The sequence below is a fragment of the Tetrao urogallus genome (assembly GCF_951394365.1).
Source record: "Tetrao urogallus genome assembly, chromosome: 12".
In the NCBI taxonomy this organism is placed as follows: domain Eukaryota; kingdom Metazoa; phylum Chordata; class Aves; order Galliformes; family Phasianidae; genus Tetrao; species Tetrao urogallus.
In genome coordinates this window covers 17,339,605-17,365,397 of record NC_136825.1, presented here as the reverse complement: position 1 = coordinate 17,365,397, position 25,793 = coordinate 17,339,605, and the positions used below count along the sequence as shown (strand labels likewise).

Below are 25,793 nucleotides of genomic sequence, written 5' to 3'. Positions count from 1 at the left end.
AGTGTGTTGCAGGTCACTGTCTTGAAAAGGCAGCATCCAGTGTGGGGAGTGTATGTGCAAAGTCACTGAGTGGTCTTGTGTTCTGCCTTCAGAGAGCGCAGAAATGCTCAGTGATGTTATTCTCAGCTTGTCCCTCTCTTACCCAGGGCATCCCTCTGTTCCTGCTGTTCCTCAGTCTCCCTTTGATCTCCTGCAATGTCAGGAAACTTCTCCCTCAGTGTGGATTTCAGACATTTCTCTCCGTGTTCTAAATAGCTCAGGTGCTCTGCTGCCAGATTCACCCTAAGGACGTCTGCACCTGACTTCCATTGTCCCACTCTCCTCTCCTTGAATTATTTCCTTCTCTTTTGCACACACCTGTGTATTCCATAGTAGGATATAATTCTGGCCCTTTCTGCTCCCTTGGTCCATTGATTCTTGGTTGCTATTCTACAGAGTTAAGGCTGCTGCCCTCCTGAGGAAGGAGATCCTAAAGCCACGTCAGGCTTTTATATTTACATAGTGCAAGTATTGCCAGAGAAGTAGTAAAAAACAGGACGTTGATACAGCTTGCAAGTGATGTCTTTTATTTATTACAACATTTTGATCCAGGCAGGAGCATAAGATTGGCTGGTTGAGCCCCATTGCTTTTCCACCTCTTGAGCTTCAGTAACCTTTAGGGTGATTGTGTTGACATAGCAGTGAGACTACACAAGAAATGGACGCGACCCTTCAAAACATTATCAGTACTGTATCCTCAAAGTGTGTGTTGCAAAGTTCCCCTTTCAGAGACAAGTGAGGAAGACAGCATTTTGCAATATTTGTCATTAGCAGGAACTTGAAATGGGGACTTGTAATTGAAACTCATGTTTTCTTGGCATCATTTGGACACACACTGAAGCATAAATGTTTCAGCTTGTTTCGTATTTCAGTTCCTTTTGAAGAGTGTTTACATTTGTTCAAGTGTGCACTGGTGGAAAAAAATGCACAGGCTGAAGTTAATACACGAGTAACGAGGGAGTTTCCCCTCTATAAATCAGTGTTTACACTTAGCTCTGTTTATTTACACAAGTCCATATCAGGTTAATCCTGCTCGGCAAAGCAGCTGTGTGGTGAGAGTGCAGAGGTGCAAAAAGAAGAATGTGGAATGGCCCAGAGTGGGACTGCAGGGGCACAAAGGGAGGAAAATCAAATCGAGGTGAACTGTGGGGACACAAACAGCTGGCAGTCTGAGGGAGAGGTGGTCAAAAGTCTGTGGGAAAGAGGAGAAACTGACTTCAAAAATACCTTTTCCTCTGGCACCATTTATCATGCTGCCTTTTCCTTGCACATCCTTCTAGTGCAGCGACTTCCGTGGTGTGAGAATGTGAAAGCAGGAGATGTGCTGAGCCAGCAGTGATGCAGTCACCCTGATTTCTGATGCTGGTTCTCAGCCTGTGTTTACAGATTCATTTTCTCATTTGATATTTGAGATTGCAGGAAGGCACAGTGTCAGCCACATCCCCTGACACTGAGGAACCAAGTGTGAAACTCCACATAGAAGAGAGAACTGGGGTGAGCTGGTGTCTGGCTGTGTGTAATCCCACAGGAGGGGCTGGGAGGGTCACCTTGTGTCTTTTCCAAAATGAGAAGAGTTTCTTCCAGGTCTTGATAGCCTGTTTGCTGTCAGGGAGATGCAGTCCTGCCATAGATCCTTGTTATTATTGGGGCTGCTGTGACTCCTTTGTTCCTCCATGACATTGTAATATTGAGAGTTCATCTGGGCTCGTCTGTATGGCTGCCTCTTCACCATCTTGACACCACACCCCACAAAATAATGGGATCTTAGAAGAATTTAGGCATGAAGGAGCTTCCAGAGATCATTGAACCACAGAATATCCCAAGTTGGAAGGGACCTGTAAGGATCTTCAAGTCCAACTCCAAGTCATCATGCCTAACCCCTGCTTTCTGCAGGGCTGATGTCACAGCTAGAGCAGGTTGTGCAGTACTGCACCCAGTTAACTTTTGAAGACCTCCAAAATAGAGATGTTGTTGTCTCTCTGGAAACTTATTCCAGTCCTTACTCATGCTCAAAAGGAAGAGTGTGTTCTGTATGCCCCATCAGAACTTCCCAGAACTTGTGCCCATTGCCTCTGGACATTTCACCGAGCACCTCTGCGAAGAATGTTTTCATCTTTTTATCATCTCCCTTTTGGGAGTGGAAAACTTTGCAGTTATGTTTACATTTTTACCTTCCTGACACCTGACATACGTTCAACCATGAGCAAGACAGCACAACCAGGCACCTTCCAGGCTTGAATTCCACTTTGTGCCATGCTGCATCTCTGTGCCCTGCCCAGTGTCTGGTTTCTGGCCATAACAGTCCTGAATGTGTTAGAGCAAAGTAGAAAATAATGACACCAAGTTGTCCGTGAGTGCCATGAAATTTCTTCCTAAGCCTTGCAGGCTGTCAGTAGATGCTCAAGGATTAATGCAGCTTTCTTGTGTGGTCAACGGAAAAGCAGTTTGTGCTGCAGAAAAGTAATGTAACTGTGAATGGAGCGTGTGCTTAAAAAATGTGATGCAGAGTGAGAACCAGTCAAACCTGTACCTTTTCCAGTGCCATTTCTCTTCATGTTAAGGTGGGCTCAGAGATGCAATTTGTATCCACATAGAAGTCATGGAATCAGTCATTAAGTTTGGAAAAGACCTCCAAGGTCCCCACGTCCAACCCCAACCCATCTCGCCATGCCCACTGCCAACATCCCTCAGTGCCACATCCCCACAGCTCTGGCACACCTCCAGGGATGGTGACCTCCACCTCCCTGGGCAGCTGTGCCACTGCCTCACTGCTCCTTCTGAGAAGGAATTGTGCCTAATATCCAACCTGGTTATTGTTAAAACAGTCTGAATTCAGAGAACCTCTACAGGGCCTTTCACCACCTCTTTTAATTAGATCATCTTCTCTGGAATCTGGATTATTAGCTCACTTTTAGAGGTATTTTCACAATGGCAGCTTTTATATTTTCACCTGTATATAATCACCAACTTCATTGCCATTCTTTGGTCACCCTCCAAGGCCTTAGTGTCTTAATAAATTATCTGATGATAATTTCTTGTGTGGCTGGCTCCACTACAGTCCATTCCCTTATCATCAGAGATGTGAAGTACCTTGATAGCTGCTCTTGTCAAGGAATAAGTGAGTTCATTTGAAACAGTGGAAAACACTTAGATTTGCTGTTTGAATTTGAACTTGTTGCTCTGGTTTTATGCAATAAATTCTAATAACTGCACAGTAAGTCATGAGGTTCCTTGAGATTTACCTGTAAAGGGTCTGTTGCCCCTTTTTCTCGTACGTGTTTCATTTTAAAGAGCAGCTCTTTGGTTTACCAAACCATGTATCCAGAACCAGCAAGAAAAAGCTGAGTTTAATGCATGTTTCTTCTTTCCCAGTCAAACCTGTACCCTACGGTGGGCCTCCAGACTCCGGGAGAGATAGTGGATGCCAACTTTGGGCAGCAGCCATTTGTGTTTGACATCGAGGACTACATGAGGGAGTGGAGAGCAAAGATTCAGAGCACCATTAAGCGGTTTCCCATAGGAGACAGGCTAGGCGAGTGGCAAGCCATGCTGCAGAAGTAAGTCACTATTCTTCTTGTGTTCTCTTACGTCTCCATTTCTGTTTTCTTACGGCAGAAGCTGCATTTTGCTCAAATCTAACATGTGCTTTGCTTTCTCTTTTGTTGTTTAATAACTTTTCCTGTGTGAATCCTGTTGCTGCTTAAGACCTAAAAGATATTGGAGAAATTTTTAGCCAGTGTCTGCGTGAAAGCTTGTAATAATACACATTGAGGTGAAGCATGGGGCGAAGGGCAGTGGAGAGGAAACCATAAATATCCTATCATAGGAGAAAGGTCAGGACATGAGTCAGCTGGATTCAGAATCAAAAGAGCAAGAAATAGCCCTAAGCCAAAGGCTTGCAAACCCAACCAAACTGAAAATACAATTATGGCCATTTTCAGGTACATGAAGAACAACTAAATCATCAGGAGCATAGTCAGCACGGCTTCAAAAGGGGAAGTCATGCTTGACCAACTTCAGAAACTTCTATGACTGCCCTGGTAGATGAGGGACGAGCAGTGGATATTATCTGCTTGGACTTTAGTAGGGCCTTTGACACCATCTCTCATCAGATTCTCACAGACAAGCTGCTGATGTCTTCATGCATGACGGTGGGCAGGCAGGGACGTGGGTTGAAAACTGGCTGAGCCCAGAGGGTGGTGATCACTGGTGCTGAATCTGGTTGGGATCTGAAGGCCAGTACTGGCTCCAGTCCTGTTTAACATCTTCCTTCCTTAATGTCTAGAATTCACAAGTGGATTCAACTGCCAATTACCAATAATTGCTGGCCGAATAAGTGATAACAGAAAGTCAGGGCCAGAGTGGAAAGAAAGAAAGAATCAGAATGTTGGGGTTCTTCTTAGGTCTACATGAAAGCCATGAACAACTTTGAGGTTGGGATTTTCTGTCTGTAAAGGAAGAGGGAGCTGTGTCTTGTGTGGCCAGGAGACATGGATGGCATTACATGGCTTGAGCTCTTACAAATGACCTTTAGGCAGTTGTAATTACATAAATAAGTACTGTGTATACACTGGAAGTTTTTGTTAGGACCTTGGTTATGAGCTGAGCTGAGTTTGTTCACTGAAATTACGACTTCCACTGATTCTTTTCTGCAGTGGGATTACTTCATAGGGCCAATGCCTCTTCATCCATTTGTGTTTTCTTGTTTTCTAGTATGGTTTCTTCATATTTGGTTCATCATGGGTACTGTTCAACAGCAACTGCCTTCGCCAGGGTCACAGACACTGCAATCCAGGAAGAACAGACCTCAATAAGGAACAGACAAAGTAAGTCTCTTGGGTGGTTGCTCCCAACACGTGGCATTCTGACTGTGTTACACTTTTGACTGCAGCAGTGCTATTTAGGACAGAGGTAGTGCCACACTGGTGGAGAATAAGTCTCATCACCTAGGACTTGCACTGAACTGAAGTCATTGTGCTTCTGAGATTCCTTTGGATTTGGGTTCTTCTGTACAAACTTTTGCAGCAAGGCAGTTTTATTATGAGCATGGTTACAGGGACCCAGACATATCAATCTATTTGAACTACAACTCCCAGAGTTAATGAGTCTTTCAGTCCCTTTGTATTCATTTGGGTAAATTCAGTGGTCAGACACGAGAACAGACTTTGTAGAGAGCTGCCTTCTGCCTGCCAGTGTTTGAGAGGCATTTGGACAATGGCCTTAATGCTTTAACTTTTGGTTAGCCCTGAAGTGGTCATGCAGTTGGACTCAGTGATCATTGCAGATCCCTTACAATGGAACTATTCTAAATTTTGTGCAAGCTGTAGATGTCCTGGGTGGAGCTGTAGGTCCTTCTCATTGCAGGGTAGTTTGATTAGATGACCTTCAAAAGTCCCTTCCAGCTCAAATGATTCTACGATTCTACAATTCTAAGAATTAATATTCTGTATCTGCTTTGAATACTTCTCTTTTCTCCACAGTGGTTCATCTCTCAGCATTTAACCCCTCCTGGCTCCTGTAGAATAAGACTTGCAGTTTTCTCCTGCTGCACTTCTGCTTTTTTAGCCGTTCCATTCATGGACTGAGAGCACAGGGTCACAGAACATTGGTGTGCTTTCTGCATTCTCCCATTGAATTCAGGCTGCCCTGCCCTATGCATTTCCTTTTCCTTTGTGAACCATTCCTCACGTGGCCAGCACACATCAGGTGCATCATGCCCCTTTGTAGTCGTCCCTCCATACATCACATGTGCTGAGCCAGCATTCGGTTGGTTTGGATACTTTGCTCATTACTTAGAATAACAGGAGCTGCTGCCCATTGCTGCCTTTGTATGGTTAGTGCTGATGGGCTCTGCTTCCCAGGCTGTGCAGCCCTCACCCAGCTGGTGCTCGCTGGTTTGGGTCTCCCAGTGTGTGAGGCAGCACGGTCTGGTCTTTGTGAGCACAGGTGATAAGGCAACCTGGAGGGAGGGAATACACAGCTCTGCAGTTGGGGCTTAAATAAAGGTGTGAAGAGAGCACAGATGGGAAAACAAAAAGAGAGGAAGGTAGAAAAGGCAGAGACATCTGTGAAAGTTGCCAAACAAGGCAAAGATGAGAGCTGACAAAAGTAGCAAGATGTGGAAAGGTGTGTGCAAGGAAGTGGAAGGAACAGAACAGGATGAAGGAGACTGCTACACAGATTGGTGTGAAAACCATGTCTTTGGTTTCAGCTGTCAGTTATGACAACAAGCAAATAGACACTGAGAAGTGGGAGCCAGGCTGAGTTGTTTCAGATTGTTATTGGGGATTGGTAATGAGGATTGCTGAGCAGTGCTCTGCATGGATCCAGAGGAGGGCCACTAAGATGATCAGAGGGCTGGAGCTCCTCTTCTATGAAGAAAGGTTGAGGGAACTGGGCTTGTTTAGCTTGGAGAAGAGAAGGCTCCAGGGAGACCTCATTGTGCCCTTCCAGTACTTGAAGGGAGGGGATAAACAGGAGGGGGAATGGCTGTGTGTGAGGGTGGACAGTGATAGGACAAGGGGAATGGTTTTAAACAGAGACAGGGGAGGTTTAGGTTGGATATTAGGAGGAAGTTTTTCACCCAGAGGGTGGTGAGGCACTGGCACAGGTTGCCCAAGGAGGCTGTGGATGCCCCATCCCTGCAGGCATTCAAGGCCAGGCTGGATGTGGCTCTGGGCAGCCTGGGCTGCTGGTTGGTGACCCTGCATACAGCAGGGGGTTTAGAACCAGATGATCACTGTGGTCCTTTCCAACTCAGGCCGTTCTATGATTCTGTGATTTGCAAAAATTCAGCCTATTGGTGTTGCTGTGGCTTAAGCCTCCGGCCTCTTCAGTCATTCATTGCTTGTCTGGTGGTCAGCCATATGGTAATGTTCCAAGCATGAACCAGCAAGGGGATGCAGCATGGAGTGATCCAGGGGTTTCCCCTCTGAAATCCTAACTTCCCCAGCATCCTCCTTCCTCCCATCCAGATGTTGTGTCCTCAGTCTTTTCCACTGCTGTCCAGCTCCTCTGACTAAAGGAGTAAAGGCACAGAGCACCCCAACCCAGTGCACCCACTTCATCTTTCAGATGACCCAGGTGTTTCTGAGCTCCTAACAGATTCTCCCACATTTACACAGACTTTTCTTCATCCTAATCCATAATAAGTGCAATGTGCTCCCCAGTTCTCCCTAGCCCTTGTGTGAGGTGCTACTGGGGAGCTGTGTGACATACCTGAGACTTCTCTCTGAAATTCTTCCAGCCATTCTTGTTGGCCTGCCCTGTGTGTCAACAGGTTTCCTTTTACTTTCAGGAATACAGAAGCTAGTATTAGCAGGCCGAGTTGGAGAGGCTATAGAAGCCACCCAGCAGCTCTATCCTGGCCTCCTAGAACATAACCCCAACCTGCTCTTCATGTTAAAGTAAGTATGAATAGCTTTCTGCTCCCTAATGAAGCTGAAGGAGATAAGGGGCTGCCCAGTTATCCAGGGAGGCTGCACACCTTGGTCTGAATTCTGCCTGAGGTCCCATTGGTCACCAGCATTTCTAAGTTATGGAGTAGAGGAGGGAATCTCTCATTGGCAGTTTTAGTACCTGCCCTGAAAAACCCATCTAGTTTTGTAGTACCTGCAGAGGTGGTGGAGATGAAAGCATGTTAACAGCACAAAGGAAATAAACTTGCTTTTTGGGACCAAGAAAACTCCATCTTACCATGTGTCCTCACAGCAGGCTTAGCATCACAGTAATTCTCTTGGGTCCAGAGCAGCGCAGACTTGGGAACATTTGGTTAACTGAAGGAGTGTTTCTAAGCCCTGCCACGTGAGAAATGTGCTGTGTTTTGAATTTGTGCAGTGTTTCACCTCTGATCTTGTAGCCCCATTGATGCTGAAATGCTTTTTCTCATCCTCTCTCTGCTTTCACTGATGTTAGCTAAGGTGGAACATCGTGTTGATAATACTGGTGCTCCCCCAGGCGTGGGGCTGAAAAGAAGGGTGACTGCTGTTATACTGCACGTCTGTCTCAGTATGGTTCTCAGCATTCATTAGCATCCACGTGGCACTATATGAACTCTCTCCTGCTGTAGCATCATCAGAGCACTCACAATGCAGATATACCAGGAGTCTAAAACGGCTCTTTCGAAGCCAAGAAATAACTCCCATCCAATTCCTAAGACTTCTGCAGGCAGTAACTGAGGAAACATCAGTGCAGAACATGCTGGCTGTCACGCACCCTTTTCTTCTTCCTTCCCATGAAATCAGGTGTCGGCAGTTTGTGGAGATGGTGAATGGGACAGACAGTGAAGTCCGTTGTTTCAGTGCACACAGCCCCAGATCCCAGGACAGTTACCCTGGGTCCCCCAGCTTAAGTCCCAGACACGGATCCAGCAACTCACATGTTCATAGTACTGGTAAGTGCTTTTTTTTTTCCCCCTTATGTCTTCCAGTGAAAAGAGCAGAAATTAAAGGTAGACTGCTGCACTGTGCATCACCTGCTACTTTCTGTGCATTTTGCTATGAAGTTCTCCTTTGCCTTATGTTACTTGCTTTCCATTAGGGCCCCTCCAGTCTGCAGAATTCAGTCCAGAGCCTCAGCGAAGTTGCACTGCTGGCCAGTTTAGCACAAAGTTAGGGGGATGCATTGCATGTGTGCTGCTTCTCCCATGGACTTACCTTGCAGTGAAACTTTAGGATTTTAAGTAGAATGAACAAGGTAAACCAGGACATCTCAAGATACTTGTGTAGGTAATTTCTGACTGTGGCATTGAAGGTCAGTGCAGAGCCCCTGAAAACAGCTTGAGCTGTTTCACTGAGCCTTGAGCTGCTCACAGCTGAAAGTGTGTTTTGTTTTGGTGAATTCTGTGCACGTGTGAGCTGGTTCTGCCAATCCCTTATTTACAGCCCATTTCTGGCACTTCCTTAAGCTTGCTTGTTGATGGTGAACAGTGCAGTTCTTTCCACATTGATTTGTGCTTTCTCTAAACCCCACGAGTTTAGTATTGCTGGATAATTAAGATCTTTGGTCTTTTGCTTTCTTCTTTTGGGGCCTACTTGACAAACTGTTGATTTCAGAGTAGAGTGTCAGCGTCAGTCTGGTCTCATTTTTCCCATCCTTCTTAACCTTCAGGAGCAGATAGCCCTACCTGTAGCAATGGAGTCATGTCCACAAAAAGCAAACAGAGCCACAGTAAATACCCAACACTGAGTTCATCTTCGTCATCTTCCTCCTCCTCCTCCCCCTCATCTGTGAACTACTCAGAGTCCAATTCTACAGATTCTACCAAATCTCAGCAGCACAGTAGTACGAGTAACCAAGAAACCAGGTATAGTTTTTTTCCTTGTAGGTCCCTGAGGAGGGTGAGGTGGTGGGAGAGGGTGAGGTGCTCTTTCTGAAGAGCATCTGTTCTGCTCTTTTTAAACAACAGAGTAACTCTTCCTATCTACAAGGTCTGCTCTGTTCCCAGCAGAGATAGACCTGTTCCAGTTCCCTGTTCTGGCTCAGGCTTGCAGGTTCATTTCGTAACAGAAACCCGTTTCATCAGTTGTCTTCAGAAGCCAGCAATGATTTTTACTGCACTGAATTAAACCATCTCGCTTCCTGTCGTTTAACTGGCACCTCATTGTGGTTTACTGGCCATTACTGGGCATCATTTGTCATGTGAGCTTTTCATTTCTTCCCTGAGGTAAACATCTGATTTTTCTTTCTTCTTTTAACCGCAGCGACAGCGAGATGGAAATGGAGGCTGAGCACTACCCCAATGGAGTGCTGGAAAATTCATCCACCAGGATAATGAATGGCACCTACAAACACGAAGAGATCCTGCAGACAGATGAATCCAGCATGGGTAGGGACTCAAGCAGGAGAGGCAATGGGAGATAGAAAGAGCAGGGATCAAAAGTTAAAGTAGTGGTTGGACCGTTTGGGTTTCTTTCCCAGCCCTGGTGAATGAAGTTCTCGAGATACCAGTTTCACCAGGGAAATAAATCTGTCTCAGAACTGAGTCTAGGTTTGACTTTTCATAGTTGTGCAGTAGTGCTGGTGATACTGTGGGCCAGGGAAGGCAATAGGAGTCAAAGGTTTGTTCAGCACTGGCTGTGAATTCCAGCACAGAGCAGCCCAGGCACTTCTAACACCTGAAGAAATGAACTAAGCTGAAAGACTGACTGATTCCCAGCTACAAAGGGGCTTTGGCTCAGTGTGGTCAGCTAGGACTGTCTTGCTTGTGGGTGCTTCAGCCTGCAGGCTGAATCAACTACATTACCTCTGAAACCTGGAATTCCTCCAATTACTGGTGTCTTATATTTACCAAATATCGGAAAGTTGGCGGTGTTTTGGTATCTCTGACTGAGACCAGAGTTTGTTAGACCAGGTTTTTCTGTGGTGTGTGGAGTACCTTACACACATGAAAGGGTAACAAGCCGGAGTCGCAGGTTCCCATGGTTTTACCAGAGGACTTGATGTGTCGATTGTCCACAAGCATTAAGCAGAGTTCAGGGCTGCCCTATGAAAAATCCACAGCCCACTGTTGTAGTGCAGGACTCAGAAAAAGCCTCGGCTTGGATGAACAGCATGTGACTGTTCCTGAAGGGGAAGGAAGGAGTTATGGCTAAGGAAGGGCAGCATGCCTCACAGTGGTGGGGAATGAGACAATTCTTTCTTCTCCCCTGCCTTTCTTCTAGAAGACAGCTGTCCCCAGAGGCAGCTCTGTGGAGGGAACCACGCTGCCACCGAGCGAATGATCCAGTTTGGACGGGAGCTGCAGATGCTGAGTGAACAGCTGTGCAGAGAATATGGGAAGAATACAGTGCACAAAAAGATGCTTCAGGTAAGCCTGGGCCTTATGCTGCCTCACAGCAGTTCTCTGGGCCAGGACTGGTATTGTGGGTTTCCTTGTAGAGCTCTGGGTGTTCCCCATTTCTGCAGCAGGTGAGGATGAGGGGGCCTACATGGGGGTTGGAGGATGAAAGTCAGTGAACCCAGAGTGTCTAGACACAGATCTCAGCACAGGAGAGAAGAAATAAAGCTCCTGCTGCTTTCCAGGGGTAACTGCATGGTCTTGTTCCCTCCAGGTAGCACTCTGCCTGCCTTCTTGTGCAGAGTGGAGAGAGCACTCTCTTTAATCTATTGTCTTGATGGCCCAGTGCAGTCCCTTGCTGCCAAGAAGAAGCAGGAGCTGTCACATTGGTGATGGCAGGAGCTGCCCCAGCAGACAGATTTGGCACGTTTCCTGTGTGTTCACAGCCGTGCATGACCTTACTGTACCTTTCTGTTCTCTCACACAGGATGCATTTAGCTTGTTAGCTTACTCAGACCCTTGGAACTGCCCTGTCGGTCAACAGCTGGACCCAATCCAGAGGGAACCTGTGTGTGCTGCTCTTAATAGTGCTATTTTGGGTAAGACCTGGTTCTTACATGAGCGCTACCTGCTGGACATACCACTATTCACAGGTGCTGTCCTGTAGCAGGCAAGCCTGTGAGAGTTAGGAGAAATTAGGAAGTACTTGTTCACAGCTTTTGCCTGTCTTTGTAATGCAGAACTGAAAGGGCAGGGCTGTAGGGAGGTGGGAGTAAAGCTGCAGAGGATGGGTGCTTCCAACCTGGTCTTGTTTTGGCTCCCTTCTTTGGGTCTTCCTCAGTGCTGCTTCCAAGAAATCTCCATAGGAGAATTTAGCTTACCAAGGAGCCAAGATCTTTTGGATGCATTTTCCTGCCCCTTTTCTTTTTTGTTCTGAACACACCTTAATCAGTTTGCTTGGCACTAGCAAGGCTGTTTTCCATACTGTTTGGGTTGGCAGAGTTTTAACTGGCACAATCCTGCTTTCTGGTGGGGAATGCAGTTGCTATTTTGCAGCAGCTCACAAATGCAGCAGGTTCCCACAGTGTTAGCTCTAAGTTAGAGGGGACCATAAATCCCTCTGACCTTTGAGGCCACGCTGAATGCAGGCAGGCTCTGTATTCCCTTTGAACATATGTATCTGCATGTTCCCATGGTGTGAGTTGCTTGGTGGAGCTGAGATACCTGGCTGCCTAGGGCCTGGGGTTGGACTCAGGGCTGGGTTACTGGTGAAGACCCACTTGGTGCAGAGGTCTGGCTATATGTTGGTTATCTTCAGCTAGAAAGCCAGCTCCTTTTTTTCTGATGAGCTTTGCTCTTTGTATCAGCACATACCTGTGGATCCAGGTATAAGCAGTCTCTGTATCCTCCGAGCTGAGTGTTTATGGCTGCTCTTCCAGACACAAGCAATCTTCTTAGACAGGCATGTTCTTTGGCCCAACAGCTTGTCCTTTGTTCTCCCATCTTGAACCTGGTGTAGGAAATGTGATAGCTTACCCTGATGGAAGTCTTGCACTTGCAGTCAGTGAGCTGCCCTTCCATTGCTGACCGTTCTGCCATCTCCGGCTACAGAAGAACCCATGGTGGAGTAGAGTGAAGTGATACTGAGGTTATAACCTGCCACCAATCTGCAAGAAAGGAGAATTGAGTGTGCCAGAAGGAGATTTAGGAATTATCTTCTTGGGAAAGGAACTGCTTGATGTGCAAACCTGTGAGAGTTCCTGTTCTGTCTGAGTAAAAGAACAGACACATTAGGATTTGGGAAAGAGGGTCTCTTTCCTTGACAGTTGGCATGGCCAGGGGTGCATCGGGGGGCTCAGTTCCAGCCACTGTTTGACCAGTGCTTGGAGAGCCCAGATAAGGCTCTTATGGATGTCTGTCTCCAGAGAGAAATGAAAAGCAGTGTCTGGACATCCTCCGATGCACATCTTAACTACAGCAGCTGAGGATTCCCTCTTGCAAACCTAGCAAAAATGACATGGAAAAAAAGTGGTGATCAGTGAGTTTGTCTAGATTGTGGACTAGATTAACAGAAGAGGAGAGGGAGCAGCTGCCTCTCCCTTAGAGCTAATTTCTCCCACCTTTCCTTATGCTTCCATGCTCTGATCTCTCACACTTTGAGGGTTTTCTGGCAGACACAGAGGCGACACTGCCATTTTTTTGCCATGGACAACTTTGGGAAAGCTGCACTTTCTAAAAGGCCCCGTTGACTCGTGTCCCTGTGGGTGGGCAGGTCTGGGTGGGGTATGCTCAGGAGTTCCTTCCTTCTAGAGCCAGGGATGCTCGGCCTGGTGCCCAGGAGGGGCCTGCAGGTGAGCCAGCATGTGGCCAAGGCGCCTCTTCTAAACAGATTTCTCTTTTTGCCCCCGCAGAATCTCAGAACCTGCCAAAGCAGCCCCCACTGATGCTTGCCCTGGGCCAGGCCTCGGAGTGTTTGCGACTCATGGCTCGTGTGGGCTTGGGCTCCTGTTCCTTTGCCAGAGTAGACGACTATTTGCACTAGCCACCAGAGCAGGATGGAGCTGACATCGTCGAGTGCTGCCCTTCACCCTCCGTTGCTGCCACTACAACGCCACCTCGTCTGTAGCCTGAGCTCCCACCAACACCCCCTCTAGCACACACACACTGCCTGTGAAAGGATCTGTTCCCTCACCACGTGGCCATTCCTGACCCAGGAGTGACTGGCAGACCTGACCTGTCTCCCCGCCACCGCTGCGGCTCCGGCGGCACTCAGTATTTCGCTGGTTATTCTAATGTAGCGCCTTCCAATGTAGGGATTTCTCTTTGTTTTGATTTGAGTTGTTTCTCATGGATCCACCAGTATTTTATCTGGAGAGTTTTGCTGAGCTGGTTTCTGCTGATTCACGGAGGAAGCTCGTGAAGTTGGTGACGCCTTGTTCTCTTCTTCCCTCCCTCCTCCATCCGTGCACACGCAACATCATCTTCTGTGCTAGCTACCTGAACTCTTCTCGCAGTGGCAGTTCAGAGGGATTATTATTTTTTTTTTTAATTTTATTTGAATCCTGTTTATTAAAAAGGTCTCTTCCACCTCCACAAAGTCACTGATGTATTTATTGCCCAGAGGCTTGGCCCCAGCCCCGCGCTTCCCACATCCCCGCAGTGAGGTGCATCCTGTCCTATACTAACCATGGGAATTGGATTTGGAGGAACTCGGTCTTTCCTGTCTCTGTGATTAGGAAAAATAGAAGATTTGGCATTGCCTTTGTCAGTGGCCACACGGTAGAAACATCTCAGCCTCTGAGAAATGGGTAAATCTGGCAGCTAGAGGGACAGGGCTAACCAATGTGAAGTCACCTGCTATACTGATGGAAGCAGATGATGGTAAGGAAGAGCTGTGGATGCTGCCAAGTTGGGCTGTTGGTTTTTGTGCTGCATCACAAAACCCCTGTTTTTATCCATAGAGAAGTGCTCTGCTACTAAGACTATACAATAGTATTTACTGAATGATCACTGCTGCATTCTATTGTTTTGAGGTTAGTGATTTGAAGTGTGCTCGTCCTTGCAGGGTGCAAATGCTCAGATCAGGCTGCAGGTTAGGATCAGTGCTATCTTTTTACCCATTTAGAAAGGAATGGCAATGTTTCTTTGAGGAATAAGAATGCAATTTTAGTTCCAGGTCCAAAAGTGACCAGCAGGGATCTGTGGGTGAGTAACCTCCAGGTAAGATGGACATGGTAATGTGTCACTGCTGCGGTCCAGGGACTTTGAGTGCTGCTAAGGCTTTGGTATTCAAACCATCTGCCAGCAAGTGTTTCTAAAAGTGTATTTTGTACTGGTGTGCCATGTGAGGAAGAAAGTCGGTGTCAGAACTCTGCCACTGAGCTGAGAGCTCTGAGAGTTCACTGCATTTACAGATGTGATTTGGAGTCATCCCCATCCCTGGAGGTGCCCAAGGCCATGGGAGGGCTCTGAGCAGCCTCTGGGGCACCCAGCCTAGGGCAGGGGTTGCGGCTGGATAGGCTTTAAGACCCCTTTCAACCCAACCACGCTGTGATTTGCTGCTGGAGCATGAAGTTTGAAATAAAGGCAGAGTGGGGGACTTGGTGGCTTTCCTGTTTGGATGATTCCTGTGCTGTTGGCTGTCATTTAGCTCATTGCTGTCTCCAGCAGTCAGACTTCTCTTCCATCTGTGCAGCAGCACCGTCTTTGTCTCCTTCTGAGTTTTCTGTTCCTTCTTTTTGGGGTGGTTTTTGGTTCCTTTTAGTCAAACCTCTGTCATGGCTCACTCTTGGTCTCCCAGTGAAGCTGTGCTGAGTGTCCCTGGTGGTGGCAGGGCTGGATCACCTCCTGCCATCAATGCAGCATTGATCATGCAGCATTGATGCATCGTGCAGCCTACAGCCGCGGTTTTATGTGTAAAAGCCTCCTGGGCATCGAGTTCTTGTGGTTGCTCCTTCATGGTTTGCATTTTGGAACCTTGTTATGATATCAGTGAGAGTTGATTTTTGGGTTGTTGCAGTCATTTAAAAAAAAAAAGTAAGTAGAATGAAGGTCTTTAATTTTGAGTATGGCTACAACATCAGTAGAGCCTTCATAGAAGCTCAGAAATGATTTTTAAAAGTGGTTTGGGCTTTCTCATTTCAAGTGCCTCATGCTTTGCTAAGAAACAGATGAATGAGGGAGGGAGGCCTTAAGAAAGGCTGAGGCTCAGCTTTGTCTGGGCAGCCCCTCAGTGTCACTTCTCCATCGGTGGAGCCAAAGGGGTGACTGTGTACCACCAGCAGCACCTGCTGGCATCTCTTCTCCTGGGGACGGTGGCAGGACTCAGCCCTGCCCCCATATGGTTATACTGGACACAGGACCTCCATCCCATGAGGCTGGCTGGTGTGGAGCTTGTTCTGCTCACGGGTCAGGATAAGTGGACATGGTGAAAATCTGAGCTGCAGCCCTGTGTACATCATGAGCTTTGGTTTGAGACCAGCGAAGCAGTTGTTTTTCTGAGAACTTCTGAGAAATGGGGACCTGCAGGCTCTGGTGAGCACTCAGCTGCACTGACCTGAGCTGAGCTCCAGGGGATGGAGGTGTGACTGATGGAGATGGTGACCAACACAAGAATGGCCCCTTCCACAAGCATTGCTTCTTGTGGTTGTGCACACCCAGATTATCCCTATCTGCCCAGTTCCCTTCTGGTTTTGTTGCTTTATCATATTTTGATTATTTCTTTCTCACTGTTTCTGCCTGTCTTCAAGCTGTGCCCTGATCTGTCTCACAGTCTCATTAAGGTATCATTACCATTTCTTGAGCTTTGTTCCCAAGACTCCCTCGAACAACTGCCAACAACCAGATCGGCCCTGTGGTGGGGGGGTCCAATTTCCCACTTCTCCCCATGGGCATGAGGCACAGGGAACAGTCAAAGCACACCTTGTTGGGTTGCTGTGGTGTTGCTGTGCTTTGTTACCATGACACTCAGGTAACACCACATTGCAGAGGCTGACAGAGGGTGTGTTGGTGGGGCATTGGGGGTCATGGCCCCACCTGCTCCCCATTGCCCTTCCTTGGATTTGAAGAATAGGAGCTCCTTTACCTCCAGGAGGAAGGGAGGCTTCACTCCTGCACACAAAGCAGTGGGATTTGCACTCACAGAAACATTCCTGGAGTCCATGCAAACCTCTCTTTGCATGCTGAGTCCCCCTATGGGCATCGTGGGACTGCTGTGACACACAGACCCCTCTGTGCTGGTCTTCGGCCGTTTCCTTCCCCTGTGAGCACCAACGTGGAGAAAAGGAGAAGCCAGGGCAGATTTGAGGAGAATAAGGATGTGCAAGAAAACGTTCAGCACAAAAGCATGGTCACTCTTTCACACAAAGGACCTCGCATAGGTGAACGCTTCCATTAGGATGCTCCCATGCTGTGGCTCTCCAGCCAGGACCCAGCAGTGCCAGGCACGGAGTTGCCTGCAGCACAGTGAACTCAAAACTCAGGTATGAACTGCTCGGCTGGAGCTGGGGAACGAGGGCTGCAGTGGGGCTGCAGCAAAGCAGATCACCACGCTTGTCAGCGCCGTTGGAGGGTTTCCTCCTCTCTGGCACAACGTCGGCTACGTGGACGTTCCACACATTGTGCACGTTGGTTCAGTCTAAGCGTAGTAGTTGTGAATTAAGTTATCTGATGCTTCGCATGAAAACTTCAAAAAAGAAAAAACCAACCGACAACAAAAAGGGGGGGGGGGGGGGGGGGGGGGGAGGGGATTTTAACTGAGAAAAGCCTATGAAAATATACTGGAAATGTGGCAAAGAAATCAACATTCTGCTGTATATTGACAGAATTATTTTTATTAAAATACACATCCATGTGCAAGTGCTTGTGTGGAGCCGAGTGCTTTGTGGGGCTGCGGAAAAATGGGCCCAGCGCACAGGGAGCTCCGTGCCTGCAGGAGCTGCTGGTGGGGCCTGGGGTCACAGAAACTGAGCCACACAACAGCTCGAGGTAGAGGCACCAACTCTGAATGCTGACACAGATGGAGGGGGGAATGGTGCCAGATCCTGCAACCACATCACGGAACCACAGAATGGGCTGGGTTGGAAGGGACCTCAAGGATCACGAAGCTCTGAAGCCCCGCTGCCAACATCCATCTCTAATGCTACGCCAGGCTGCCCAGGGCCCCATCCAACCTGGCCTTGAACACCTCCAGGGATGGACGGGGCATCCACAGCCTCTCTGGGCAGCTGTTCCAGCACCTCACCACTCTCCCAGTACAGAACTTCCCCCTGACATCCAACCTCAATCTCCCCTCCCTCAACTTCAAACCATTTCCCCTTGTCCTGCAGTTACCTACCCTTTTAAGTAGTTGATTCCCCTCCTGTTTATAGACTCCCTTTAAGGCTGCAATGAGATCACCCCCCCGTTTTCATATCACAGGGTGTGCTGCAGCTCCCAGGTGGTTTGGGGGCCATAACAGCAGGGGAGCTGAGTCTGGATCTGATCCCAGGTCCAGAGGGGCAGGGACTGAAGGCAGCACCCAGCTTCTACACCAAGATCTACACCCAGGGGTGGCTGGAGGACCCATGTGGGGTGGCAGTGAGAGGGAGGGTGGGATGGGATGAGGAAGGGCAGGGCTTCTTAGAGAAGCAGAGAACAAGAAGAGAACAAGAGTTCCTTGAACTTATGTCTGTATGGCTTCCCTGGAAGAAGAAAGGAGAAGAAAAATCAAATGTGCTGATGACACTGTTATGGAAGAGGTGGGCAGCAGCCCATCAGACTGGCGGCCCAGCACAGAGCTGGGCATGGCACCACCCAGAACCATCAAAGTTATCAGCTCCCAGCACAGCTTTAAGGTCATTTCTAGCTCTTCTTCACCTTTCCACAAATTTCAATGCCGCTTTTCTTCTGGAAAGGCAGTTTTGCTCCCAGGTAACAGCAATAGAATGAGAGGTGGCAGCCTCATGAGGTGCCAGGGGAGGTTTAGGTTGTGTATGAGAAACAATTTCGTCTCAGAATTAGCGTGTGTGGCCGCTCAGTGACAGCATCTTTGCAAACACACCTCACGAGCTCTCCTGCAGCTCCCTCCTCTGCATCTGCAAAGCAGGGCTGTGCACAGCCCTATCCCTGCAAAACTACTGCTGTGACTCGGATTCGAACCGAGGTTGCTGCGGCCACAACGCAGAGTACTGACCACTATACGATCACAGCTGCACATGGGAGGCAGTGCACAGGATTGAGCAGAGGGAGGAGAGAGCCCATGGGCAGGCTCTGGGGCAAGAGCATTGCAGAATACTGCAGCTACTTCCATTGAATCTGACACTGATCTGTTAGAATCAAAAAAGCAGAAACAAATATTTCACCAGTTTTCTGTTTTTGTTATTGTTAATTTTCAAACAGAGCAAGTCCTGCTACAGATAAATACTAACTCTATAATACATTCTGTATCTGTCCCAAGGCAATTCCTGTTCATTCAGTGCATCCCAAGCAGGTCAAAAGGTTGGACTTTATTCCTTATTGGGGTTGTAGGAGCCATCTGCTTGGACTCCATGCTTTTGTCCCTCCCAGAATCACTCTGGGATCTCCTCATCCTTGCAGATGTGATGGGCGTCCATGGTCCTTCCGCTGCCTTGCCCTTCTGCTTCCCTGGGGGTGATGCAGGGGAAGGAGGTGCTGAGGGATGGGGACTGCAGTCACATCCCTGGACTTTGACTGTGGGCCACAGCCTGCAAGCCAGCCTCCATCGCCTGGATGATCTGCTTCCTTTTCCATTCAGGCATCCTAATGGAGGTTGTTAGAGCAAAGCCCTGTCCACAGCAATGGCACTGAGCACACACTGCTGTGCAGGCCATGCTGGTCTGGGTGCTGGACTTCTGGGCCTGTCAGCTGCTCTCCAGGGCTGCCCTGCTGCTGTCCTGCCCCAGCACAGCTCACCGGGATGGCCGCTCTGTGCCAAGGTGCTCCCCATGGCACTGCAGCTTCATGGCACGGATGTGGAGCTCCAGCATCTCAAGCTGCTCCTCAGCATGAAGGTGCTCTCCTGGCTGGGTAAGTACACAGGCACAGGTCAGCTGTGCGCTCTCAAGGAGTGCTCTGGGCAGGCAGTGCGTGCCCCAGAATCACTATGTGGCCTCCCATCCTTGCTGATGCAACAGGAGTCCATGGTCCTTCTGCTGCCTTGCCCTTCTGCTTCCCTGGGGCTGATGCAGGGGAAGGAGATGGGGATCATCATCATGGCCTTGATTTTTGACTGCAGAATGTGGCCTGCAGGCCAGATGCCAGCATCCAGATGATCTGCCTCCTTTCCCAGTCAGGCATTCTGATGGAGGCTGTCAGGGTGACGCTCTGTCCATGGCGTATGCTCAGTGCCAGCACTGTCCTTTGGGCTGTGTTGGCCCAGGTGCAGGAGTTTGGGGCTTCTCACTCGGTCTCCAAGGCTGCCCTGCTCCTGTCCTGCCCCAGCACAGCTCACTGGGATGGCTGCTCCCTGCCACACACTCCCCACAGAGCTGCAGCTCCTGTGTGGATGTGGAGCTCCAGCATCTCACGCTGCTCCTCAGGCATGAAGGTGGTCTCCAATCTGGGGAAATACACGGGCACAGGTCAGCAGAGGGCTGCCGGGGAATCCACTGGGCAGGCAGTGCATGCCACAAGCTGCTTCCACGAGGCTGCAGAGGTCCTTTGGCGTTCATATGGCCTCTGGAGAGCTTTTTCAAGGAGCACTGCATTACCCCAGAGAGGCAATGCAGCTCTATCTGGAGGCATTTTCTGGTGGTGTGAAACATGAGTTTCCTGCATACCTCCTTCTTCAGCTGCAGCTTGGAGCGAGGGACAGGCACTGCAGCATGGACACATCTCCTCTCCCTGACTCTGTACCCACATGAACCCACTGGCACAGTCACAGCCAACCACCCTGCCAGTCCTGCAGACACACTGCCTGTGCTTGGAAGGGCTGGAGGCACCAAAGGAAAGGGGAGAGACCAGAAGGGTCCTTCTGCCTGAAGGTCAGCCTGCTCTCTCTTGGAAAAAACAGCTCCAAGGAATGAAGTTCCCTGGTGCTTGTGATCTAGGTGCTGTTTCAGGTGTGTGTGTGTGACTCCTGCCATTCCTCCCCAGGGTGCTCTGCTGCCCAGCCCTGACCCAGACCTTGTGGATTCCATGAGCTGCACTCACCAGGGAGTCTCAGGTCCCAGACAGCAACAGAGAACATGGCACCACCAGGGCCAGGGACTGCTTGGTGGGGTTGGGGTCCTCACACTACCTCTGGGCTTCTATGTCCATCAGGTTGGTGTCCACCTCCCCCTGCAGCCAGCAGCATTGCCTGTGCTGCAGCAAGATCTGCCTCTGCCCTGGGCAAACCAGCTTCAGCACAACAGGGTGGCGATGCAGCAGCACTTCCTCTTCCTGGGATTGCTGCACAGTCACGGGCAGAGCCCACAGGGCAATTGCCAGAGCTTTCTGAGCCACGTGCTTCTTTAGAGCCAAACTGGCTTCCAAGCCCTGCTTGAATCCGGAGCAACAAGACAGACTCCTCAGGGACTCTTCCATCAGATGTCAGAGGGACACTGCTGAGAATCTGGTCTTCAGCTCAGGGGCCACATGCTTGCTCACATGGCTCAGATGCTGTTGTGCATCTTCACCATCTCCACCATCTCCTCCATCTCCACCATTGCCATCTCCAACGACCACCCTGTGGGTACAGAAGCCTCCGTTCCCTGCAGCTGCCCCCTCTGCATTTGCAAAGTGCTGTCTGTGCACAGCCTGATTGCTGCAAAACCACTGCTGTGACTCGGATTCAGACTGAGGTTGCTGTGGCCACAACACAGACTGCTCACCACTATAGAATCATGGCTGCACACTGGGAGGCCTTGCACAGACTTGAGTAGAAGTAGGAGAGCATGCCAGCTGCAGCCACTGCACCATCCCCTCCCTCCAGCATGGAACAGGCTACCCAGCCCTGCCCTTTCATCTGGGTGGCAGCTTCAGCTGGGCTTGTATGCTGCTGCTGGTGTCTCAGCAATGTGGATTGGGCTCTGATGCTGCTTTGTAGAGCTCTGCAGAAGTTGGGGTGGCAGCCAGGGACTGCGGCTGCTGCAAAGAACGATGTGCTGGGGATGTGATGCCAGGAAACAAGATGACATATAGGGATGAGACTGTAATTCAGCAAGTATACATCCAGAATAATTCCAGCCAGGGCTGCATTATGTGATGGGTGTGCTCAGAGCCTCTCAGTCCACTGTACTCCCTCCCTGCCCAGCCCACATGAGACCCACAAGGCTTCAGGAGGCAGTGAAGCCTGAAGAAGAGCATAGACAGAGAGAGAAAAGGACACCATCCCTCTTTAGTGTGTGAAATAAACCTTTATTTTGGAGCTGTGTTCTGCAGGTGGGAGCTGGCAGGGCTGCAGCACCTCGGGTGCCCTGCAGGGCTCTGGGGAGTCACTGTCAGCATCGGGGACCTCCGCAGGAGGCTGAGTGTAAATCTTCCCATCAGGAAGCTGTGATCCTCGACTTGGGTGCCCGCTCTGCATCACACAGCTTGAGGTTCCTTCTTTTTCTGAAGATTCTTAATTGCTTTCTTCACCCAAGGTGCGTTTGGTTTTGCACAGACCTTGATCCCGCCCTTTGTCTCAAACCTGCCAAAACAAAAGGCAAAGGTTGGTGGGAAACAGCCATCAGCACTGCCTTGTGCGCTTCTCCCCTCCTCCCTTCTCTGCACTCCTCTTCCCTTTTCTCTTTGTCTCTACAGCAGGCACATGGTGCTCTATGAGCAGGCTGTCCTGAAGCCTCTAAATCCTGTGCACATCCTTTGGGAGCCCCTTTAGACTCTTGGCCTTATAGCCTTGCCCCATAGAAGTGACCAGAGAGTCGTGTTCTCCCCTCCCTGTGCTGCAGACAGCCACTCTGCCACAAGCCATCCTTTAGATGGAGGCCATGCAGATTTGTCACCAGATGGAGTGGAGGGAAGGCACATACAGCGTCCCAGGAGACAGCACAGTGGTGTGGAAATTGCCAGGACTTACACAATTGCTTTCAGAAGACAGTCACTGGAAGTCTCATAGAAATTCTTCAGCACTTCGAACCGGAGTGCAGCTTTTGCGAGTGTGAAACAGCATTCTGAAGGTGCATATGGGGCTGGAGAAGAGAGAGAGAGAGACTGAGAATGCAGGCTTTGGAAAGCAAGTCTTTCAGACCTATCCCCATAAGAAGGCTGATGCACACAACGTCCCCCAAATCCTGCAGCTGCCACCTTAAGGTGAGCTCCTCCTGCAGCAGGATGGTGCCCCACCAGCTCCATGCTGAAGCCACCAGCCCAGGCTGTCCCATCCCAACCAAGAGCCCTCGGGGCTGCCCCATCCCCGCTGGGCTTCCCCATCCTCCCCAGTGGGACATCCCCAGCCCTGAGCAGGGCTCCTGCAGCCTCACCTGTGGAGCTGTGCTGGGAGATGCTGAGGAGCAGCAGGAGAAGCAGGAGAGGCTTTGTGCTGAGCATTGCAGCTGTGTGTGGGCTCTTCTTTACTGCAGTGCTGCTGTGCCTCTCCTAAGGAGCTCTGTTATCTCGGCAGGGAGCTGCTGCAATTTATCTTCTCCAGCACCTCCCCATTTTTGCTAATTTTCCGATGAATTTCTAGTGAAAGCCCTGTGTGTTTTCTTAGAGCCAGGGGATTTACGTGTCACGTGGCAGCTCTCAGACTGCAGACAGAGATGATCCCTAGAAAGAAAGGACAAACGGACTCAGGCCACTTCTCTGTAAGTTGAATCTGGCCTGTGGGAAAGCCACAAAGCTGGAAGTGAAATCCTCCTCTACAGAAGCAGAGAGCAAAGGCCTTCAAAATCCACTGAGAGTGATTTTGTGGTGACAAGAAAGGCAATGCTGTGTTTTATGCACAAAGAAGCATTTCTGAGAGCCAGAAAAACGTTAAGGAGAAAGGGTGGATAGACTGGAGTCTTGCTTTTGAACATAAAAAATCCCCCCTCCATAATGCAAGGGTGCAAGAACACCTGGGGCAGATGAACTCTCCCTTGTAGAGTGGTCTCCGCTGCTCAATCTGCATCCCATAGCCACAAGCAGAGATCAGAGCAATGCAGGAGCAGCCTCCCCACGTCGGGGTTTCCTGTGCCATGTTCCTTACAGCTGCCCCACCCCAAAGGAAGCTCATGGCAAGAGATGCCATCAACTTCTGTGCCATTGGGACCTAAAGGATGAACTTGCCACTCTTTCAGTGCAGGGATTTGGGCTCAAAGTTTGCCTTTCTGGTGTCCTTTAGGGCCAGAACCTAACAGCAGATTGGAGATTGTCAGTAGATGCAGAGCAGGACACACTCCCACTATGAGCCCAGGAGCAAGAGCCTGTGAGCCCTGAGCGTGCGGCCAGCAACATGGGGATGCACCCACGTCACCAATCCTCATCCTTCAGTAGGGAAACAGAGCCACAGCTTGGGGCACCACATCACTGCCTGTGCTTGTATCCTGCTGTGAGCATGCACGTGGGGATGGAGCTTGATGATCTTGGTCCCTTCCAAGCCAAGCTGTTCCATGATTCCACGTGTCTGTGCACATCTCCCTGCGCAGAAATCACTTGGAAGGAGAAGATGCTGGATAAAATTTGAACAGCTGTCAGGGGTCTCCAGTTGGCCAAAGCATTGAGGAAACTCTGTCTGCTTCTTTCTTCATTAATAACTCTGCAAAATCACTCAAAGGGCTGAAAACACCCAAAGCAACATTTTGTCAGCTCGTATGTGAAGGACCCTAATAGGGAACCTTGAAAAACCCAGCAACCCTAGGAGCACAAGGTAGGCTGGACTAAAAATAGTGTGTTTCTAAATAGGTCATATAACTCTATATACAAAAGTGCTGTTCCTCCTGCCTTGTGTTCAACCCAGCGACTCAACATCTCCATGGGCTGCAATGAGTTCCCCATGCTACTGATCCCTAAAAGCATCTTTTCATCCTCCCACAGGCTTTGTGAGTCCTTCCTTCCCTTCTCAGCCATTTCCCCATCTCTGATGGGCCCCAAGCAAGAAGGAAGCATTTTGGGGACTGGTAGGCATGACTTTGCTGCAAGCCCATGGCACGCTGCAAGCTGGGCTGGAGCTTTCTCAGCCAAGTGTGCAAGGGAGGACTGCAGGCACAGGGACACCCATACATGGCTCTGGATGGAGCAAACCTGAGGAAATAAGCAAAATGAAGCAGGATCTGTGCTTGTTTTTCTGGCACTGCTTCCTCTTCCTCAGGTTTTCAAGTCACCCCTATCACAGCTGAACAATGCACAACTCCCTGGAGATGCCTGATGTTTATTCTTGAGGGTTTTTTTTGGAAGGAAAAGGCTGGTGTGCAATCATGAACTGAGAGATGCTGGAAAGTCCCGCAGTTGGCTAACATTCCCTTTCCTTTCAACAGGCAAAGGAGAATTTGCTTGTTTACATGAAAAATAAACAGCATTAATAATAATTTGGTACTATGGAACATGGTTAAGTGGGTACTATTGGTGCTAAGTGTGCAGTTGAACTAGATCTTGGAAGTCTTTTCCAACTGTGGTGATTCTATGATTCTGCAAAAGGAGGAAGAGGGGAGCTTGGGGACACCTCAGGTGCAAGGTTTGCCAGCACTTGTATCACTGTGGGGAAGGATTTGGGCATAACAAGCTCAAATGGGGTCTCAGCAGATAATTGTGCTCTGCTGGAAAAACACTGTTGGGAGCAGCCATGCAGTTGTCACAATTCTCTGTGGCCCAGGCTCTGTTTTGAATTATGGCAGCTCCTAGGGACTGGAAAGTTTTAAAGGAGGAAAGCAAGAGTTCCTCCCAGAGCCTGCTTCCTATGGCTGGGCTCTGGGGACCATGAGTGCTGAAAGCTGGGGATCCACCAAAGCACATCCTGTGCAGAAAGTCCTGCCTGGAGCCATAATACACTGAGGCTGCAGGAAGGATGTGTCCAGGAGCCTTTCCCCAGAGGATCATCTGAGCAACTTGCCACCACCGGCTCTTCCGTGCGCCCCAGAAGCCAGGAAATCACCGCAGCCAGGCAGGAAAATAATCAGGTGATGACAGTTCTCTCCAACTGGGGCAGAAGAGTGACAGAGCTGGAGGGAGGATATGCCCACAGGGGTCCCTTCCACAGCCCCTGTGATTCTATGACTCTATGAGCACGCTCCAGGTTAACAAAGAAGAGTGGACCTGGGGTGTGAGGAAGAGCTGCTGCTCCCAACAGATAGAATCTCTGCTTCTGTGTATGATGGAAGCGGTGTTTGGTGAGGACTTCAGCCTCCTTTCCAACCCTGACCTTTCTTGAGTTCCTGGAGCTGGAACAGCAGTGAAGAACTGTCGTGCCCTTAGTGCCTTCCTTGCACCAAGGCTGTCCCTAACCAACAGCGTCGCTGGGTTCACAGCATCTGGGACATTCAAGAGAAAGAAGAAGTGACTGCAGTTGAAGGGGGATGGGGCTGCACCAAGACACAGCTTGGTAGGAGCAGCTCGGCCAACAGCTGCAGGAGAGAATCAA

General features: G+C 49.4%; 2 protein-coding genes across 4 annotated transcripts in view; one reads left to right on the top strand and one right to left on the bottom strand.

Annotated features, from left to right (window-relative positions):
- RANBP10 (RAN binding protein 10) overlaps positions 1 to 13,358 on the top strand; it is a gene marked incomplete at both ends in the record, with an annotated part of 52,054 nt that extends 38,696 nt beyond the window's left edge. For 2 of the 3 annotated variants that reach the window (XM_079541513.1, XM_079541511.1), the window contains 9 exons: positions 3,412 to 3,596; positions 4,753 to 4,865; positions 7,337 to 7,445; positions 8,283 to 8,431; positions 9,148 to 9,385; positions 9,741 to 9,865; positions 10,701 to 10,846; positions 11,304 to 11,415; positions 13,228 to 13,358. In XM_079541513.1, the coding sequence (XP_079397639.1) occupies positions 3,412 to 3,596; positions 4,753 to 4,865; positions 7,337 to 7,445; positions 8,283 to 8,431; positions 9,148 to 9,385; positions 9,741 to 9,865; positions 10,701 to 10,846; positions 11,304 to 11,415; positions 13,228 to 13,358 (1,308 nt within the window). The remainder of the gene's footprint in view (positions 1 to 3,411; positions 3,597 to 4,752; positions 4,866 to 7,336; positions 7,446 to 8,282; positions 8,432 to 9,147; positions 9,386 to 9,740; positions 9,866 to 10,700; positions 10,847 to 11,303; positions 11,416 to 13,227) is intronic. The other variant, XM_079541512.1, reaches the window with a different exon arrangement.
- Positions 13,359 to 21,823: 8,465 nt separating this feature from the next.
- Positions 21,824 to 22,786, bottom strand: CCL17 (C-C motif chemokine ligand 17; the record flags this gene model as incomplete). Its single annotated transcript, XM_079541332.1, has 3 exons — positions 21,824 to 21,929; positions 22,317 to 22,428; positions 22,720 to 22,786. The coding sequence occupies 3 exons, from the start codon at positions 22,784 to 22,786 to the stop codon at positions 21,824 to 21,826; spliced, it is 285 nt and encodes a 94-aa protein (XP_079397458.1).
- Positions 22,787 to 25,793: the final 3,007 nt, after the last annotated feature.